Source organism: Polypterus senegalus, chromosome 3 (genome assembly GCF_016835505.1).
Source record: "Polypterus senegalus isolate Bchr_013 chromosome 3, ASM1683550v1, whole genome shotgun sequence".
Taxonomy (NCBI): domain Eukaryota; kingdom Metazoa; phylum Chordata; class Cladistia; order Polypteriformes; family Polypteridae; genus Polypterus; species Polypterus senegalus.
This window is the reverse complement of record NC_053156.1, coordinates 26195332-26209670: the sequence shown is the minus strand read 5'-3', so window position 1 is coordinate 26209670 and position 14339 is coordinate 26195332. Positions and strand designations below refer to the sequence as shown.

Genomic DNA, 14339 nt, shown 5'->3' with positions numbered 1-14339 from the left:
TTGCCGTGTACACACCTCTCTGTGCTATGGTTTCTATTACACTGAATGAGCACCTGACACTGTACTTTCTTCCCTGGGGGAAGGTCCCGCATCAGAGAATTTCCAGTTCCTGCATAAATTCACACCCGATCTGACGCTGTTCGTTTTCAAATAATATTGCATTAGTGCGATTATATTTTCACATATATTGTCTCTTTCTTTCAGGTGTGTAATAGAAACCACAGCATAGAGAGAAGTGTGTACACTGCTTCTTACAGGAAAAGGCGATGGAAAAAGTGCACTTGAATAAAAGTGCACTTTTGTTATACTTTTACACCAATATATGTTCCTGTGTTTGAACGACACGGGCAGATGGGGAGTGTCTGATGATTGCATATAGCGCCGAAGTTACTGGTCTTTACCATTCTTTCCTCTGCATGTCCTGGAGTACAAAAGAAACAGCATACAGCAACATGCGGGACTGGCAGGAACACTCAATAAAACTGAATAAAAAGAAAAGCAAGTGACGGTGAGATACGAAGAAGGCAGCTTCGCCAGCGTTTGTGTGTCAGAACCGGGGTGGGGGGTGTAGTTAGTATGCATCGTGGTACACTGCAGAGCTATAGCTGCCTTTAGTGAAAACAGCCGTGTCAGATGGGGTTGTATAGATTGATTCTGAACGCGACGGAGAGAATGAAAAGTGAAAAAAAAAAAGCTAACCTTTACAAAGATCATAAATTGCACCGGCTGTTACAGACTGAAATCAAATGTATGCTTTTATTCTAAAACAGTAAGACTAAGAGCAGTTTACTTCTCAAAACGGAGGGGCGCAGGATCAAACCCGTCACCCCTTGATTCGCAAGCAGGGGCTGAATCTATTGAACCACGAAGTCAGTTACAGTAAACTGGTGTCAATGTCGCATGTTAAGGCGGCTTTTTGTTTCTGCAGTTATATGTTTGAATAAAAGTGCAATTGTGTTATTCTTGTGAAAATGTTTCTTTGCTATTTGGACTTCAGGCTTCATACATTATATAGTTTATGCCTACATTTTGTCATCTACTACTAGAATATAAAAAAGTTTCTGTTTTAACAATGTGTTGACACAGATTACTGTAGAAACGGAACAGACATGAAATGCGTGTGTTCCAAATAACGATCTATTATTTCACTCTAAAACTCCAGCACTTCACTCCCAGATACTCAATCAAGGCATGAGCTGAGAGAAGTTCGTGCACGTTCTAAATTGGTGGGGGGATGGAATAGCCGGCTGCTCCTAGCTTCTCTTTATCAGCACATTTAGAAGACAAAGGGCGCTGGCGGAGAGGTGTGAAGGGATTTAAGAAGCAGTTTAAGGTGGGACGGAATTACGAGTTTTTTCGTAGGCTCTGGTAATTCTAGTGTTAAACTGTCACCTGCGCGCACACGTGTGACTTTAGGTGACAGCAAGCGGTGAGTTCCTTTGTAGGAAAAGGCAGGAATGTGCTCCTCGGTGCGCACTTTTGTGGAAAATACGCAGCATGTCACATTGTGCCAATCATTAGAGTTGAATTTACTGCTGGTATAAACACACTAAGTGAATGAGATTTTAAGGAGTCATTTTCTTGTTTTCCACCCTCATCCAAAAACCTTGGAAAAGCTCAAAACTTCTTTTAGTGATTTTCATGATTTGCTACTGTGAAACTACATGCAGAATTAATTTTAGAGCCAATTTTGTGAAACTCTATGCAGAACAAAACTCAAATACTGCATTCCTCCTGGAACACACAATGCGGTTGGCAGAAATGTTAGGGATGTCCACAGTCCTTATTGCTCCCTATTACTTTTGGTCAGTCTAGTGTCACATTTACTGAGTTCTCTCAATGACTTTCCACTATAATGCCATCACCTGAAGTGAAAGCCAAAACCTAAAATAAATAAAACTCTCAATGAAAATCATACTGGCTTAAAAGAATATTTAAACGTTTACTAAAGAACAAAGGACAAACACAAGCAAATGAAAATTTCACAAGGTAAAGTTAAGTAAGAAACCAGTATCATGGGTGCCAGGATGTGCCTAACACTCAGATGGTATTGCCCTCTATTAGTTTGTTAAACCAGGGATGGACACAGTGGCATGTGAGACACATAAAACAGAACTCTTTGTAAAAGGTGCCAAAAAAAAAAGGGTACAAAGTTAATTGTGCAAATTTTGGAATTCAATAAATAATTAAAAGAATAAGATGAATAAAATCCTGTGAAGAATTAAGACAAAAAATCTATACAAAGACTTCTTTAAGATGAGTCTCTTTCTTTAAACGAACAGAACAATCCACAGGAGTGTCAAACCCCCATCGTCCTGCAGCTACTCTGACACCAGAACAGGTGACCCATAATGCACTTTCCTAGGACTTGGTCCACATGGCATTGTCAAAGTTAAGCTCCCTTCTCTTCTCTAGTAGGCTCCACACAAACCCTCACTCTGGCACATCCGTGGTTCCAAGATATTCTCAGCAGCCCTCTCCGACTCACCATTTCACCTTGCAATGCATTGCCTACAAGAGGTATTCTCAGCAGCTCTCCATCACCGATTACCGGCTCTCGATGGTCAGTCCTGCCTCACATACCTTGGCTGCATTCAATTCACCTAAGTTGGATGTCGGAGCTGGGAGTGACATTACACCAAGTTGACTGCATTCCAGTAAAATGTTTGGATAAACAGAAATACAGACAGATACTGAATGTGGTATTTTACTCAATCAAACACTGTAGCAACATGTCCACAGATAGAAGTTGGACAGCACTGTGTGATCGACCAATTTTATGAGACAAAAATAGACAGAAATGTTAAACAGTACTGTATGATACTAAAGCTTTCACTTCTGTGGATGCGCAGTGAAACCATCATGGATTTTGAGATGAAAGTTAATGAGGCTCTTCCAACTTTTTGAGTAGGAAATCCAACATGTGGGGGCATTTCCAGTTGAAACTCCCTACTGGGACTCTTAAATTCTGACACCGCTGGTCACATGGAACGCAGCATTACTCTGTCATATTCCCAGTAGGGCGACTCCCAGATCACAACTTCCTTGATGTATTTCCATTGGCTTCTCACTACTACACTTTGTCAAACATGTATGGATGGAAGCTTAACTAATGGAAAAGAGTTAGCTCAGAGGGTGACAAAGTGTAGTAATATCTCTTCTCCCACCTCTGCAGATCACAGAAAGGAAAGAACGCCTAAAAACTAACCGGGTTCCACTTCTGCCTCCAGACCATGCCGCCAACTGACCTCACTTCTGCCTAGTCCCCAAGGACCCTCCTCTTCCTCCTCCCAGCAAATAAAGCCAACCATTTGCCTCCCATAGTCAGTTGCAATCTGGACTCAGTCTTTGTAAACTACTTTTTTGCCCGATTCTTATTAAGAAGAGCCTATTGTTAATAAATGAAATGGAACCCTAAACGTTTCGTTTTTGAATCTTTGTGCTTTTTCCACAAAATTCATTGCTGTTGTGCTCTCACAGCTCAAAGTTTGTTAAAATCCCCCAAGCTCATTAAAATAATCTTCATTTCTTTCCTTCCTCTTGTGGGCCGCACTTTTCCATCATCTCAATCGCACCCGTCTTACTTTCTTTCATACCAGTAAACCCCTGATTCTCTAAAGAATCGCAAATCCAAGAATGGCAATCACTTTCTGTTCCTTCCGATCTTTGGAGGGATGAAAAATGATGGAGGGTGGGAGCGTCCTGGGAAAGTTTTCATTTAATTAAATAAATTTATTTGTACTAAAATGAACCGATTTATCAAAACTAAAATTGAAATGTAATTGTTATATCATTTAAGTCCAAAATGTCTTTGAGTTGCTGCACTTATAAGTAAAACAAATATCGGAGTGCAGAGGTTTAAATGAAGTAAATTGGAAACTAAAAATTTATAAAATGGTAAATTTAAAATAGTTAATCAAAAATTTCCTTATAAGCAACATTTTTGGTAAAGATGGTTTCCTGTCCTTGAATCCCTGGTATGGAGTAGTTAAAACCTTCACTTTAACGTCACACAAACGCCGGAGACTTGAAAAGGCAACATAAAGTTGTCCATCTCCAAATACAGGCTCAGATAGGTAAATCCCTAATTTGTCCACGGTTTATCCTTGGGATGTGTTGATCGTCATGACAAATGTAGCCTTAATGGGAAATTAGAGTCGTTTAAGTTAAAAAGGTAATTTTGTCACAACTTTAAGGTTAAGATTGTGTTGTGGTAATCCGGCCGGGCTAATAGTGTTTAAATATTCTAATGGGAAATTAAGATGCTCAGTTTCGTGTTCAAAATCAACTCTTACAGTAATTAGAAAGACGTGGCTTTCTCCAGGAAGCAATCCAATCACTTGGTTATTTATCTGGTCAACGTCATTAGGTTGTATATGCGCTGGTGTGTGCGTTCAGGCGGCAGTTGTATTGTGCACAGCTTGCTTCTGGCCTCTGATCTCGGCTTGGAGATCTACATTACTAAACTAAGGTTGTATATGTGGTGGCATGCGCATTCGCGTTTGGGCGGCGGTTGTATTGTGACCTGAAGTTTAGTTTACAGGTTGTGTTGTGTTGTTTGGGCGCCACCTACTGACTCTGGGAAGCTACTGGGTTTGACTCTGAAGCACTGAGGCGCTGTGCGCATGCGCTTTCGGTGCTGCCGGCCTCTGGCATCCGTGCATATATATAACCTTCATTTAGTAATATAGATTGGATCACTCCAACCACTGACCTTTCACAATTTGATTTCTCCAAAAACTAAACCCATTCCCTGCCCCTGCTACTCCACATAAATCCTTTTCCTTCTTCCCTTGCTGCTCCTCCTGGTCCCAGTTGTATTACGTTTATTAACTGATCACCCATTCCCAACCCACGGTGATTAATTCGGAAAGTACCTATATGAAAATAACAAACTAAATAACAGCCAAGCTGGGTTTATGAGAAGATCTTGAAAAATCAATCTTTTACATTTTTTTTCAACAGGCAACATCAATATCTAATAAAAACGAAGCATATGACATAATTTACTTGATATGGTCATCCCACACCAAAGATTGATTCTGAAACTAACAGCTGTAGGCATAAGAGGTGACCTACAAAATTAGATCCTTAGTATGTTAAATGATAGGAAACAAAGAGTACAGATAAGAGGAGAACAGAGTTACGTCATCAGTGGGGTCCCTCAGGGGTCTGTCCTTGGACCGTTACCATTACTGATTTATACTAATGCTATTGATTCAGATCCATTTGGTAAAGTTGTGAAATTTGCAGATAATGCTAAAACTGTAAGATTGGCAGACACTAAGGATGCAACAAAAAAATTCAGAAAGGCCTGGACAAACTTCAGATTTGGGCAGACACTTGGACAATGTAGCTTAATGTAGCTTAATGTACAAATGTGCAAAGTGCTACAAATGGGAAAAAATGAACATCAGCTATAAGTACATCATGGGAGACACTGTCCTACAGGAAGCAACTTCTGAAAAGGAATTAGGGCTTTACATTGTCACAACATTGTCACCATCTAAGCAAAGTGCAGAAGAAATTAGAAACGAAAATAAAATGTTAGGTTATATTGTAAAAACTGTTGAATATTAAGCAAGGGTTGCTATGCTCACACTATAGAATGCACTAGTGAGACCACATATGGAGTGAGTTTTTGTCACCGTGCTGCAAGAAAAAAAAGCTGTGCAAATCCTGATGACTATGCCAACAGATTCCCACCCTTTCTTTGGCACCAAAAGAGCCACCATACTCTACTTGTCCACAGTGATAAATCAAATGGTGCTCATCGGGAATTGCACCGTGGATGGATAAAGTGTAGTGGCCGATCAGTGCTGCACAAAAAAGTGTGGGGATCCATTGACGTTAATCATCAAGAGTTCCACCATGGATGGGTGGAGTGTAGTGGCCCATCAATCCTGCACAAAAAGGGCGGGGATCAATTTGCGAAGTCATCAGGATATGCACTGTGCGTGTTTGGAGTGTAGTGACCCATAAGTGCTGCACAAAAAAGGGTAGAGATCCATTGGTGTAATCGTCAGGATTTGCATTGTATAGGGGTAGAGTGTAGTAGCCAATCAGTGCTACACAAAAAAGGATGGAGATCCATTGCTGTTAGTCATCAGGAATCCCACTATGGATGGGTGAAGTGTAATGGCCTATCAGTGCTGCAGAGAAAGGGTGGAGATCCATTGGCGTAGTCGTCAGGATTTGCACTGTGTGTGTTTGGAGTGTAGTGGCCAATAAGTGCTGCACAAATAGGGTAGAAATCCTTTGGCGTAGTCCTCAGGATTTGCACTGTATAAGGGTAGATTGTAGTAGCCAATCAGTGCTACACAAAAAGGGATGGAGATCCATTGCTGTTAGTCATCAGGAATTCCACTATGGATGGGTGAAGTGTAGTGGGCTATCAGTGCTGTACAAAAAGTGTGAGGATCCAGTGGAGTTAGTCATCAAGAATTCCACTAAGGATAGGCAGAGTGTAGTGGCCGATCAGTGCTTCACAAAAAAGTGTGGGGATTCATTGGCATAGTCATCAGGATTTGAACTGTATAGGAGTACAGTGTGGTGACCCATCAGTACTACACAAAAAAGGTGACAAAGCACAGCTGACCTGAACAGTGACTGCTCCACATGCAGAACACAGGAGAGTGGGAGTTCTCCTATCGCTTATGGCATAAAGAACCTCATCATCCGTTCTAATTGCAATAGAAAACACAACTAGAGAGGGGGGTCCCAAAACTCATACCACTGCAACTGAGTTTAGAATTAGAGTTGGTTTAAGTTTCATGAGGGTCCCACTAACCTTTGGGCCTCTTCTCGTGGGGACTTAAGGGGCTCTGTACTTGTTCCCACAAGACCATTTTTGTACACACTCAGATTTTACTCCCATAAAATAATTTGTTCTCACAAGACAGGAGCAGTTTTTATTCTGGACAATCCCTCTAACATCCACCAAACACTCAATATGCTGGTGTTAATTGCTGGTAGAAGATGATTAAGCTTGACATATTTTGATTTGGACACAGGAGGGGTGTAACCATAAGATTTTCAAAAGCAGTGGACAAATCATATGACACAATATGTCCAGCTAATGGCACTTTATCATGCTGATTCATCTCAGCACATCTTTGAAATCAGTCAGTCAGTATCCAACCTGCTATATCGTAACACAGGGTCACGGAGGTCTGCTAGTGCCAATCCCAGCCAACACAGGGCACAAGGCAGGAACAAATCCCCAGGCAGGGCACACACACACACACACCAAGGACAATTTTAAGATCGCCAATGCACCTAGCCTGCATGTCTTTGGACTGTGGGAAGAAACCGGAGCACCCGGAGGAAACCCACGCAGACACAGGGAGAACATGCAAACTCCACACAGGGAGGAGCCAGGAAGTGAACCCGGGTCTCTTAACTGCGCCACGTTTTTGAAATGAGATAGGAGACAATGAGTATCCTCTTGTGATATAATTATTCAGTTTCTGCTGTCTGAATGTCTCAGCCAAGCACTCCTAACCTGTACATCTTGGGGGTCAATGTTTAAGAAGTAGGATTTCATAAATCTGCATAGCTATTGGACCTTCCACCTTCTCCAGATGAGTGGCAGACAGCACTGCCCTAGGTGCACAGCGGCCATGGCTTCTCTCTTCTTTATCTGCTCATTTCAGCCACTAAATGGCCATCACTGCTCCTAACTTCACAAGCAAGATGATAAAACCTTACGTGGACAAACAGCCCCCCACTTCCCCAAATACCTGCATTGGTAGTTCCTCCCGTAGGTACAAAATCTAAGAGGCACTGGAAGGGTCCAAAACAGAAAGGTGAAGGAGTCTTTCGCTTGACATGCAGCGTCCACAGAATTAGGGCAATCACAAGGATCATCAGCAGACACAGCAAACCTATGAGCACCCGCAGCCCACCTGTAACCTGCAACTCATTGGCGGAATCTAAAAAAAGGTAAGAAAATGTAAGTTTAGGTAGAGATGAGGGTTTCAGAAAGCTAAAATGCTACAACCAAATGCTGACATGTACACAGAGTTAAAAGAGAGAGCAGCAAAACCTGCTACTGAGATCTGAAATGGGATCAACTGCAGGTCAGTGTGGAGCTTAGAGAAAATGTGGAATCTACGATGGATTAAGAAAATATCCATCCATCCATCCATCCATCCTCTTCTGCTTATCCGAGATCGGGTCGCGGGGGCAGCAGCTTGAGCAGAGATACCCAGACTTCCCTCTCCCCGGCCACTTCTTCTAGTTCTTCCGACAGAATCTCAAGGCGTTCCCAGGTCAGCCGAAAGACATAGTCCCTCCAGCTTGTCCTGGGCCTTTCCCGGAGCCTCCTCCTGGTTAGACGTGCCCGGAACACCCTAATCAAGGAGGCGTCCAAGAGGTATTCTGATCAGATGCCTGAGCCATCTCATCTGACTCCTCTCGATGCGGAGGAGCAGCGGCTCTACTCTGAGCCCCTCTCAGATGACTGAGCTTCTCACCCTATCTTTAAGGGAAAGCCCAGACAGACCTCTTCATTTTTTACATATTTTGTTATGTTGCAGTCTTTTGTTAAAATCATTTTAATTTCTTTTTCCCCACATGAAAAAACATGCAGTACCCCAGAATAACAAATCGAGCCTTTTAGAAATGTATGCAAATATATTGAAAATTTAAAAAATGAACTATTCCATTGACACAAATAGTTCAGATGCTTTAACATGACCCTTGAAATTTGGCTCAATGCTACATCCATTTCTATTGACGATCACTGAGATGGTCCTAATGTATTTTCTACATAACTTCAACCTATCCTATCCTATCCTGGGTATGACGTTAATCTGCATCCAGCCCTGTAAGTAGGCCCTCAAAACTGCAAGGAAAAACCAGGGGGTTGGTGACAGAATTGGCCCTCCAGCCACCATAACAAACCTCACAATGATCCATTCCATCTGAACTAGTGTGGTGTTAATAATCTATCTATATATATAATTCACTAAGACAAGACACCCATGGAAAGCACGCCGGAAGGGGCGTGGATTCACTAAGCCGCCAACAAGTAAGACGCCCATGGCGCACGCAGGAAGGAGCCACGCCCACCAACTCTAAGACCATTGGATATGACGACAACTCGGAGAACCACGCCCACCAACTTGGACACGACGACACAGGAAAAACGGCGTCATTTATGTTCGTCTGTCGTAGAGTCCACATGCACCTCTGAGCCACATAGAAGCATGTTTCTCGCGGAAGTGAATCGCTATATGCAGCGTGTAAAACAGTTTGCGAGGGGTATCCCATGGGATCCTTAAAACAATCCTTTAAAACTGAAGTTAAAACACAATGAAGGAAGCAGTCTTTAAAAACCCATAAGCCCTGTGCCTCTTTTTCATTACCGTCTCACCTGCTTCACCAATGCAGGCCCTGCAACAGTCAAGACGCTCTCTCAGCAGCTGACCTTCTCTGTGCCTGACCAGTTCACACAGAGACACCACACGACGCGGCAGGACTATCTAAGAGGAGGCATGTTTGTCACGAATGTAAATCACTGTACAATACAATACAATACAGTTTATTTCTGTATAGCCCAAAATCACACAGGAAGTGCCGCAATGGGTTTTAACAGGCCCTGCCTCTTGACAGCCTCCCAGCCTTGACTCTCTGAGAAGACAAGGAAAAACTCCCAATAAAAACGTTGTAGGGAAAAATGGAAGAAACCTTGGGAAAGGCAGTTCAAAGAGCTGTATGTGGCTGGTAAAACAGTTTGTTTGTCGAAGATGTGAATCGCTATATGCGGCGTGTAGAACAGTTTGCGAGGGGTGTCTCATGGTCTTACAGTTGGTGGGCGGGTCTCTGCTAGTTGCTCTTGCGAGCGGGCACATGACCAGGCAGTGTGTGTGCTTCGAGAGCGTGGGTGGACGCGACAGCACAATCTAAGAAGAATCATATTTGTTGCGAATGTGAATCGCTGTATGCAGCGTGTAAAACGCTGTATTGTTTTGTTGCCCTCTCCAGAGTTGCATCTTTTCATTCGTATACACAATGAAGTGAGCAGTCTTTAAAAACCGAGTTTTCGGTTACAACGCACGACCGCATGCACCATAGCAAACTGTTTTACACGCTACATACAGCAATTCGCATCCGCGACAAACATGCGTCTTCTTAGATGCTCCTGCACTTTGTGCACACCGCCCTCCCACCTCGCTGCTACCGTGGTCGCGTGTCTTGGTGGATTATATATAGAAAGGCAGACAAAACCACTAAGAGCAATGAAAAGTCTACGTGAGTCACAGGTGCATCTGGACTGTGCAAAGACGACAACGACTCGAGTGACGAGTTGGAGGTGGGCACATGAGCAGGCAGTGCATACTGAATGAGAAATCAACAGACTAGCATGACAGAGGCACCGGAGTGGACGTCCTTCTCCTCTCCTCCTGTTCCACCCTCCACGCCTGAGCGCCGCACGTACGATTGTGTGTTGGTTCGTTCCGTGAATTGTTACAATGTTGCTTTTCTTGCTGATTTATTACATTACCGATTTTTCAAATGTTAATTTTCTCCCTGTGCTTAGAAATTATTAAAAAACCAGCCTGATTATGGTACGCCGCGGGTTGGCTAGTAAATAATAATTCATTAGATTTATATAGCACTTTTCTCAGTACTCAAAGCACTATCCACACAGGGAGGAACCAGGAAGTGAACCCACAATCTTCCACAGTCTCCTTAGTGCAAAGCAGCAGCACTACCACTGCGCCACCTAGTGTTCAGGTGTTACCTGTCACATGGCTGCACTCGGGTCCCAATCTGGGATCCTGAGGTGGTTTATCATTTAGTGGGTGCAGCAATGTGCTGTACCTGCGCCTGCTCCTAACTTCTTGTGACGATGTGGGTTCTGGCTCCACGCTCCCATGGCTGTTTGGGAACCCTTGAACCCAACACCGTCGATAATGAAACCGAGAGAGCTAGTCAGTGAAGGCAAATAATTGAGCATCTGAACAAGGGGATGGTTAAAAGTGAAAACAGTGCTTTTATTAAAATCAGTCAACAAAAAAAAACAGTGTTCATAAATAGTGCAGTTTCAAAGTTCTTCATTAAATAAATAATCCATAAAAAGAACGTGGAGGTTAAAACAACAATAAGAAAAAACAATCCTTTAAAACCAGAGGTTAAAATCTTCTCTAGGAAGCAGTCTTAAAAACAACAACAAATCTGGTGCGTCGCTTATTAGCGTCTCACCTGCTTATCCCGTTTGGGCCAAGCAGCAGGCAAGACGCTCTCTGCAGCTGCCCTCCTCTACACTTTCGCAAGACTGGAGACCTCCCGATCCCTGGCTCCGGTATGGCACTCATCCCAGTCCCCGAGACTTGATGTCCACCAATGACCAGGACGCACACATTGGGGACTCCACCACCAAGCCTCCCGACTTCCGCTGCCTTTCCGCGGCCTTCTGCGGCTCGTCGCTTTCACCTGGTCACTCCCGCTACATGGTCGCTCAGCGGGAGCAACCTCAACTCAAACACCTGGGTGTCGGCCTAACACCCAGCTTCCTCGCAGCTGCCCACGATCGTGCGCTCACCACACGCACACACCACCTGTCCGTCTCTCTTGCACCGCATGCTTCCTCGCTCCCTGTAACCTCCGTCCTCTTTCCTCATCTCCTTTCTCCTCTCTCCATTTTTCTCTCCAATCGTTTCTTTTTCCCCCACCTCTCCACAACCAACTCGCGCTTCTTTTTAAAACGTAAGGGGCCATCACAGCTGTAGCATTAGCCACGGGAGCAATCACGAATGTGGGCAGTTCCTCACCTGTGCACACGGTGAGAAACGCCCACATCGACGACCGCCCCGCGGCTCGCTACAACAACGCCCCCCTCACAAAGCCACCTCGGGTGCGGTGATTATTTAAAATGAATGGCCTTTGCTCAACGAGCTGTGGACCCATAACACCACATTCCACCCCCCATAAAACTCCAGTTGCATGGGAAGGCTCTACTCCACTGCCAACCCAATGCAACTGGAGCTCAGGTCCACAGCTCGGCCACTCTACACTGCACTAAAACCATAAAAGCACTAAACCGAAACCCCACACCAAAACAAACCCAAGCCCCCTTCATAAAAACAGGACATTTAAAGAATAAGAACTTTAAAAGACAATTAAGAAACCAGCAATAAATAAATGTATTAAAAAAGCTCAGTCCTTAAAAATGTCTTCCTCCGGCTTGGGTACGTGGGTTCCACAAAGTCAGTTACCAATCCCGCTTGCTGCTCTGTCTCCTCTTCTGGCCTCCACTGCTAGCTCATCCCACCGCTGGGGATATCCCACCACTGCCACCAAATGTGACGATGTGGGTTCTGGCTCCACTCTCCCATGGCGGTGTTGGGTTCAAGGGTTCCCGAACAGCCATGGGAGAGTGGAGCCAGAACCCACATCGTCACACTTCTCTGTCTCTCTCTTCAACCTATAGGAGCTATTTTCAGGAAATGTAATATTTCTTTTCACATATCCCGATGATACACAGGTTTATATTCCTGTTTGTAACTCTACAATTAATCGGCTGCACAATTCTCTTTTTGTGCTAAAGATCCTAGATGTCGGACAATTTTCTTGATCTCAATCAAAATAAAATGGAAGTTCTGACCGCTGGTCCCCCTGCCAAAGCTCAAATTGGTTTCGAACTTCTCGGCTCTTTCACTGACTTTTGCAAACCTCAAGTCCATAATCTCGGTGTCATTTTTGACAGTAACCGCTCTTTGGAGAAACAGATTAACTCTGTAGTCAAGAGTTGCTTTTTCCAGCTTTGTCTTTTAGTTAAGGTCAGACCTTTTCTTATCTCCTAGGAATCTTTAGAAAGCTGCTCCTGCTTTTATCTTTTCTTGGCTTGATTACTGCAACTCGTCGTATTCTGGGATCAGCAAATCCATGATACGCGGGTGGCAGTTGGTTCAGAATGCTGCTGCCCGTGTTTTTGGTTGGGGTACGAAAGTTTGATTCTGTTTCTCCGATATTCGCTTCTTTACACTGGCTGCCTGTTAAGTTTCAGAACTACCTTTAAAATGTTGTTGCTAGTTTTTATAACATTTCATGGGTCTGCTCCTGTCTGTTTATCTGAATTGTGTGTTTATCACCAGCCATCTAGACAGCTTAGATTTACCGGTCAGTTGTCTGTTGTGGTCCCTCGCACTAAGTGTAACACTAAGGGGGGCACCTCGTCTGTGGACCTCTTTACCTCATCTCATTAAGGAGTCAACTTCAACTGTTTAAAATGAGGCTGAAGACTCCGTTTTGTTCTCTAGCTATTTGTGACCTTCACTCATCCTGATGGTTTCCTGCTCTTATTCATCTTCTTTCTTTTTCTTTAACTTACTGCTAATTGTATTTTCTTTTTATTGTACTTTGTTTCTGTTTATTTTATTTATGTGTATTGTATGTTTAAATGTAAAGCACTAGAGCACTACTGATGTTGTTTTAAATGTGCTCTATAAACAAATTGACACTGACAATGATATTGACATTGTTTGGAGTCCATCTGTGGTCAAATCAATTGACTGAGCTAATTAGGAAAGACTGACACCGGTCTACAGGCGGTCCAGCAGCTGAGCAAAAATCAAGCCTGAGGTCGAAGGAATTGCCTGCTGAACTTAGAGAAATGATTGTGTTGGAGCACAGATCTAAGAAAGGTGACACTAAAGACTTCCAAGAGCACAGTGGACTCCATAATTCCTAAATGGAAAAGGTTTAGAACAAGCATAGTCTTCATGAGCATTTGTGGGAATGCCTTGATAAGGGAGGTGACCAAGAACTCAATAGCCTCTCTGCCTCAGGTCTAGAGAACCAGTTTTACCAGAGATGAGAGAAATTTCTAGAAGGACAACCAAGACTGTAGCACTCCACTGATCTGGGATTTATGAAAAGAGGCCAGACAAAAGTCTCTCCTTAGTAACAGACTCATGAAAGCCCACGCTGTGGTAATCTGGGCTGATCATCACAAGAGATGCCCACCAAATTAACTTGCTAATTAAAAGGGCACACTCAGTTATGGGATGCACACTGGTCTCAGTCACCTGAAGGTAGCAGAGAAGGAGAGAATTAAAACAAAATCTATCTATCTATCTATACTAATAAAAGGCAAAGCCCTCACTCACTCACTGACTCACTGACTCATCACTAATTCTCCAACTTCCCGTCTAGGTAGAAGGCTGAAATTTGGCAGGCTCATTCCTTACAGCTTACTTACAAAAGTTAAGCAGGTTTCATTTCCAAATTCTACATATAATGGTCATAACTGGAACCTATTTTTCTCCATATACTGTAATGGACTTCAGCTCGATGGGCGTGGGGGGCGGAGTTGCGTCTCACATCATCAC

At 43.5% G+C, this 14339-nt stretch overlaps 1 protein-coding gene across 1 annotated transcript in view; it reads right to left on the bottom strand.

The window, feature by feature from the left end:
* The window catches only part of LOC120526440 (anti-Muellerian hormone type-2 receptor-like), an 88226-nt gene that overhangs the window by 64867 nt on the left and 9020 nt on the right, over window positions 1-14339 (bottom strand). Inside the window, exon 4 of the mRNA XM_039749611.1 lies at window positions 7743-7934. Coding sequence (XP_039605545.1) covers window positions 7743-7934 — 192 coding nt within the window. The remainder of the gene's footprint in view (window positions 1-7742; window positions 7935-14339) is intronic.